Below are 6,862 nucleotides of genomic sequence, written 5' to 3'. Positions count from 1 at the left end.
ACAGTATAAGCTACATTAATTTTTGGCAGTATTTATTACTTTGAAGTAGTCTCTTCTTGTCCAATACTTTTAGCTCTTACTGCAATAAAAATGATATGTGTGTATTTAACTTCTTAAATAAGCTCGTACATGTGTAGTAGTATCATACGATTAGTTTAATTGGGGCGAGCATGAGCGAGACCCACTCTAATAGGTCTATTTTGCATTACTTCTTTATTTGTGAACAGAAGATAACAATTTATAAATCAGTATACTACTGATAAATTTGGACCACACGGACAAATAAGATTAATTGCTCATGCTCGCCCCTCAATGTTTACATTCACTTAGTGTACATGCACACTATGAACATCCATTACTAATATGAATGAGTATTATGTGTATATCAAGGATCAATAAAAAGCAGCATTAGAATGAAATAGCTATAAATGAATTCATTTTAATTAAAATCAAGTAATATTATATGCATGCATTTGACTCACTGATGTACTCAGCTGTTGCATTTTGATCACATTTTCTAAGAGCTTCAATTAATGTGCTTAAGTTTGCTTTTGCAACATCAGCATTCTCCAGCCATTTCACTAGACACTCTCTAACACAACCATTAGTATCTCTCGGATAATCTCTCTTAATTGCTTGTAGTGTATTAGTTAAACCCAAACCAAGACCAAACTCAAGCCATTTTGCATTTGAAAATTGACCCTCTTTAAGTAACATTCGTACATCATGCAAATGTGTTATGTTCAATAGAACATCTTCTTCTATACCTGTAATTATTACCATACACTATTACTGTTAAAAGTTAAATTACCTGCTGAGCTAGAGTCAGATTCAAGACCAAACCAGCACGAGTAAGTCTCCTCATCATTTTTACTGATGTCACTTGAATCACACTTGCAATATGCTGCCTTTTTCTCTTCATCCACGATACAATAACACTGCTCTTTCTTATTGGGACAAGGAAATGCATTGGCATAATTCTGTTTGACATTGATGGCAACAGAGCTTTTATTAATAGCTGTAGTAATCAGCTCACGAAACTGTGGACAATATTTCCGTGGACGATAATCCTGTCGACCTTTGAAATAGACTTCAATATGTTTATAGCGATTAATGATATAAAGTGTAAAACGTTTTTCTTTGATCCAGACCCAAAGTGAAACAGCATTACGATACATGAGGTGTGGAGCAAATTCAACCTTGTATTCTTTTTGTTTAAGCAAATGGACAAAAATTAAAGGAAAAATTCCTTGAGGAACAAGGACATTTTTTTTTGATTCCGATTCATTTTTTGCCTGCTCTAGCCACACATAGTAAAGAGGCTTTATACCTTTAGGTAGATCATTATCAGAGTTGTTATTGTAGGCAGGTAAAGCAGAAGGAAGGAAATAGCTACTATCCTGGGACTGGCTTTTCAATTCTGTAATAATATGAAGATGTTGAAGCAAGTTAATAAAGTAATCTGGTGTGAAATCATTTGAGAATACACCAGAAAACTTTTCAAGAAGAACTTTTTTGAAACAGCCTCTTTTCTTAAGATGTGTCATCTCATCCTGTGATATATTTGGTACCAGTGATGTTGCTGGTGTTGGATAACTGACATAAGTAAGAGCTAACAAATGTGAAAGAACGTTAATGATTTTTTGAGGGTTAACGAAAACTAGTTCTGGTTTGATCTCACGAAGGTATAAAATGATTGTGCTATTGTGAAGAAAGGTTAGAGCTATTTCAACATCTTCTTCGTTCATGTAAAGATCTTTTTTACAATCTTTAATAACTTCTTTTTTAGTAACAAAACCTTTATCTTTTGCCTTTTTTTCCAAGTAAATCTCAAACACAAAGCAATGCATCGGGACTTTTATTTCAATGGTGACTTCTGTACATTTGGACATTTTCTCTAAAATTTTTCTGCTAATTTCTTCTCTTTTGTCAGAGTCTTTTTGCAATGTATCAACTGGATATATTACAGAATTTTCATGAACTTCAATGATACGTTCTGTTAGTTGAGGCAATATGTTCTTTTGAGACATTAATTCTTTACTAATTTCCTTCACCATTTTCTCAGCATCTTTTTTGTTAGTTCTTTCAATCAGTACATCATAATGAGTACCCAGAACAAAAGACATTGAGTGTTTAGGCTTATTACGCTCACCATCTTTTTTTTTCTTCATGAATGGAATATCAAGTTGTTTCTGAACTGACGCTGATGAAACCACAGAATTGAAAATCTTACGATTTGAACATTCATCATGACATTTAAATTCTTCTCCATTAAATCGATACATGAACTCAAGCTTATCATCAAGACCTTTTGAAATATCCAGTGTGATGATGTTAAGAGTAGCTGCTCTAGTGAACACAGGTAATAGCTCTTGGTATGCTGGTTGACCACCAGAATCAACAATGTACACCCACTTCTCACTTAACTGAGCTCCTGCTTTAGAAATACGATGAACAATGTTCTTAAAAACATTTTCAAAGTCACTGTTATCCTCCAGTGTTTCTTCTTGCTTACTTTCTTTGACACTTTCTGATTCTTCTGGATCAGAGGATGAATGCTTTGAATCAGGTTCTGAATCAATTTGCTCTTCATTACAAGAGTCTGTATGTTCTTCATGTGTTTCTTTTAATTGTTCCTTTTTAAAGGCATCCTCTGATTCATTCAAATGTAACTGAATTTGCTGAGCAGCATTATCTTCTACAGCTTCTTTTAAACTTAATGCTAATCGCTCCAACAATTTGTCTTCAGTGATTCTGTTCCATGTCTCTTTACCATCAAAAGCTATTCTTAGAGCTTTGACAGCTTTACAAGCTATTGGTGTACTGTCAGTGGTATGTTTAGAGACTAGAGTGAGGCCAGAATCAGCAGGTGGTGAGCTAGTGGCAGATGGGGCATTGGTGTGTGAATGAGATGCAGATTTTAAGGGTGGAGGATCTTCATTAAGTAGAAGACATTGTGCACAGGTTTTCCCAGATCCAGCAGGACCAATCATGAGTACACGAGTAAGTGTCAGCATCATGATACCTCCTTTACACCACTTCTCTAGAATACCTATTGTAAGTTCACATTAATGTTTCCATAAGCCATACAATTAATAATTAAAGGAATTTACACAGAGCAAAGTTGAAAATTTACTAACATTTAACACAAGTAAGATATTGAACAAAAAAGACATCTTTTATTTATAAGCCATGTATGTTGAGCAATCGAGAGCATCATGCTATAGTTGCTAATTACTCTAAATATTATCTAACCTGATTTTTTCAGATCTTCAACATGAACTATTTTTTCTTCTACAGAAATAAATATAGTGAACCAAATTGTAATGAACGTTCCATAAAATTTTTATCACAAAAATCCTTTAACAATTTTTTGCTATGATATAAGTACATATACTATCACTCCATCTCTACTTACATGCATATCTACAGATGTTACATAAGAAATAAATATTAAAATTTAAAATCTTAATTTTTATATCAAATTGGAAAGCTTATAATATACATAGTTTATCACTCTTACCATAATTAACAGAGTCACCCTCGGGTTCCTGCTTTTCCACATCATCCATGCCATAATTAAATGGGTCATCATTACTTAGTAGATTTCTCAAGCATTTTTGAACAAACCTTGCACATGAGACAGCTCCAAACGGTTGCCACATTTTGTTTTTTTCTTCATTTCCCCAGTCAACGATAGATTTTATGACGATCCATTCAAATCCTCCTTCTCTCTTAGCAACCCGATTTATTCCATTTGCTTCCATTTCTCCTCCAAGCGCTTGTGGAACTTGTTTAAATATTTTCTGTTTTTCATCTTCACTGCGAAACTGTGTGAACTCAGAGGCTAAGACACCAACGTGAACTTTAACTGATTTACTTTCAAATGTAAATAGACAATCTTGACTAAGCAAATTACAAAGTTCCCTTCCACACTGGTATTCTTTTGTATTAATGATCAATTCGGGTCCTTCATAACGCTTCTCAGTGATGTCTGCAATGCTTTTGGCAACAATAATGTCAGCTAATTTTGTTTTATCACCAAGTTCTTCAGTTTTGTCCTCCTTTGCTCCATAGCATATCCCAATAGCAATGACATACTTAGCTTTCACATCATTTTGTACTGAACTAAGAATTCTTTCAGTTTCATTTGGACCCTGGCCTGTTATTATCACTGCAACATTACATGGGCCATACTTCCCCAGGATGAAATTTGCCGATTGATCTGTAGTGACAACTTTAATATATTTACCATCACTACTAGGAGGCTCAGTTGCACCCATCACAGCACGGTATTCTACAAGTCTGGCAGTCACCAGAATGACATTGACTTTTTTTATAAATTCCTTTTCTTCTTTTGTCAGTTGTGTGATGTATTTTTTTTTCATTTTGTTCTCATGATCAATGTCCTCCAGTTTTGGGCAATATTTGCTGACATCTGGAGGTGGATCTGACTCTATTGTACATGTTAATTAGAAATTATCAAAATTATTCTAACATACTTTGGTCCTCACTGATAGTCTTGTCTTGGCCGATTGCTGCACTATCAAGTGGTTCACTGTAAATACAACAATAGAGTGTAAATCACCAAGTAAAATACAGCAATTGTAGTGTATAGAACATTTACCGGTACTTTGAATCAATCTTTTCCTTTTCAGCAATTCCTTGTGTTGTCTCATTGCTTGTTGCCAAGCCTCCCTTGCCTGCATTAACAATAATTAATAAAAATGAATTGTAATGACAATCAATTAATTAACTGTTAAACCTATATATTCCAGAAGTTTAGATTTTGCTTCACCAAGTTGATCAGGAAAGTCATCACACAGTTTTATTAATGTATCCCAATTGACATCTTTATCAGCATCAAACCACCTCTGGAATACAATAATAAGATTTTTAGTTGCTCCTGGCATTGGCATCAGATCAACCACATTTACACCCAAACCAGCTCCTATTAGCATGTAATGCTGAGCAGAAGAAACAAATATCTTTATGACAGCTGCCAAAGTAAGCTCCTTGTCTATACAATAGAGGCTTTATAATTTTAAACAGTAAAATATTTGTACATACCTATTATCGGACCAGGATTGAGTTCAACATCTCCTGATAAGAGGAGGAGCATACGTAGACAAACAATCAAATAGAAATCATTGTAAATCATATTAGAACTGCAGCCTCCAGGTAAGACTACTGACTGGAGGTAATTTGTATCAGTAAGAGTAACACCAGTAGTACATTGTACTTGGCAGCAGTTACCTAATAATAAAATACCAGTAAATATACAAGTACAAAGTTGTAATTGTTGTTTACCTGTTGGAGGAATCATCAAGATGTGTCTTAATAAAGAGAGAAAAAGGAGGAAAGCAATAAGAGACAGAGCTGCTGGCACTGGCAGTTTAGATGTCTTCTCTCCTGATGTAGTACTGCCTGACTTGCTGTCTACTGCAGCTTTGAATGAGTGAGAGTGGTGGCCATTAGCTGGTCTACTGGAGGCAGCTTGACAGTAGTTCCACAGTCCAATACTTGCTCTCCATTGACAGATATCAATCATCTTGTATATGTGCGGGACCACAATCTGAAACTTCTGAAATCTACTCTACACTTGCATAAATTTATACTCTAGTGTACAGGAAGTAGGTGTATACTTTATTGTCTATATCACTGGAGGAGTGGGTTGAGGTTTTACACTAAAAGTATTTCCTCTCTTTTTATCTAATGCAGTTATTTTACTGGTATATGTACTGCATTGTACATTTTAAAAGTATGAATAGAAGCAACAGTATGTATTATGTACTATCGTAATCTACTCTTGATACTATCAAGAGTACATAATAGGTATTATGTACTCTTGGTACTATTGATAGAGGTATAATTTCTCTAATATGATACATAAATAATAGAAGAGGTATTTATAAAGAGTCATGTATTGAACCATATAATTAATAAAGCACTGTATCAAACAGTACATTAATCTTTATAGTAAAATAAGGAAGGGTTTGTATAATAAATGTATAAGAATTTCTATATCTATTGTCTTTCTTGTAACTTAAACTTCTCCTGTCATTTTTTGTATCACTTTCTAGTTAAATGGTCCTCTTACTTCTAACATGTACATAATCTAATATACTGCCAGTGCTAATTCATTCTTTGTTTATAATATTCAAGTTATCAGTACATTTTGTATGAGAAAGAGAGTGAATGAGAGCAGAGGGTTGGAGGAAGGATGATAGAGAGTATTCTGATTCCCCTTATAGTTTATACAATAAGTACATCTGTATTTTAGTTTATGTACATTACACTATTCTATGTGTTATTAAGGGTATAATATCTTTCATTGAAGTCCACTGCAGGCTTAATATGGTCTTTGTGTTTTACTTTATTATTTCTACTCAATTTGTATGTCTACTGTGCCTCTGCACTATTCTACACTCACCTGACTTATTGTTTTCTTGTTTTTGACATTGCCATTAATATTTTTTTATTGCTGACTGTCCTCACTATTTTTTATCTATTATTTAGCTCTAGTTAGCTATTAGTATACATTACAACAAATATACTTAAGTAGATGTACAGGTAGTTCTTTTATCCAGACACTAATGGTAAACATCAAAAGAGGAGTGGGAGTATGTGAATGAACTATCATTGTATTATATTCATGGATCATTGTCACATGTCATAACTGTTCATAGTGTCCCTCTACTACTGTTATTATTGTAGTTCCAGTGAATGTGACTAAATTTGGTCATTTCACAGAAATTCTATTTCATGGATAAAATTATTATAATAAATACAATAAGTGATCAGTAATTGATGGTATATAGTAATATACAATGATATACAGCTAAAGTCATAATCACAAGAT

The 6,862-nt window shown here is 33.7% G+C and overlaps 1 protein-coding gene across 1 annotated transcript in view; it reads right to left on the bottom strand.

Moving 5' to 3' along the window:
- The window catches only part of LOC109583196 (uncharacterized), a 7,551-nt gene extending 1,436 nt beyond the window's left edge, over positions 1-6,115 (bottom strand). Inside the window, exons 1-11 of the mRNA XM_019998440.1 lie at positions 6,101-6,115; positions 5,847-5,877; positions 5,071-5,103; positions 4,766-5,020; positions 4,628-4,703; positions 4,503-4,558; positions 3,524-4,456; positions 3,256-3,294; positions 812-3,052; positions 483-767; positions 40-79 (exon numbers count right to left, since the gene is read on the bottom strand). Coding sequence (XP_019853999.1) covers positions 40-79; positions 483-767; positions 812-3,052; positions 3,256-3,294; positions 3,524-4,456; positions 4,503-4,558; positions 4,628-4,703; positions 4,766-5,020; positions 5,071-5,103; positions 5,847-5,877; positions 6,101-6,115 — 4,004 coding nt within the window. The remainder of the gene's footprint in view (positions 1-39; positions 80-482; positions 768-811; positions 3,053-3,255; positions 3,295-3,523; positions 4,457-4,502; positions 4,559-4,627; positions 4,704-4,765; positions 5,021-5,070; positions 5,104-5,846; positions 5,878-6,100) is intronic.
- Positions 6,116-6,862: the final 747 nt, after the last annotated feature.

This window comes from Amphimedon queenslandica, unplaced genomic scaffold (assembly GCF_000090795.2).
Source record: "Amphimedon queenslandica unplaced genomic scaffold, v1.1 AMPQUscaffold_13319, whole genome shotgun sequence".
NCBI lineage: Eukaryota > Metazoa > Porifera > Demospongiae > Haplosclerida > Niphatidae > Amphimedon > Amphimedon queenslandica.
The sequence above is the reverse complement of the archived record's forward strand: the minus strand, read 5'-3'. Positions and strand labels throughout refer to the sequence as shown.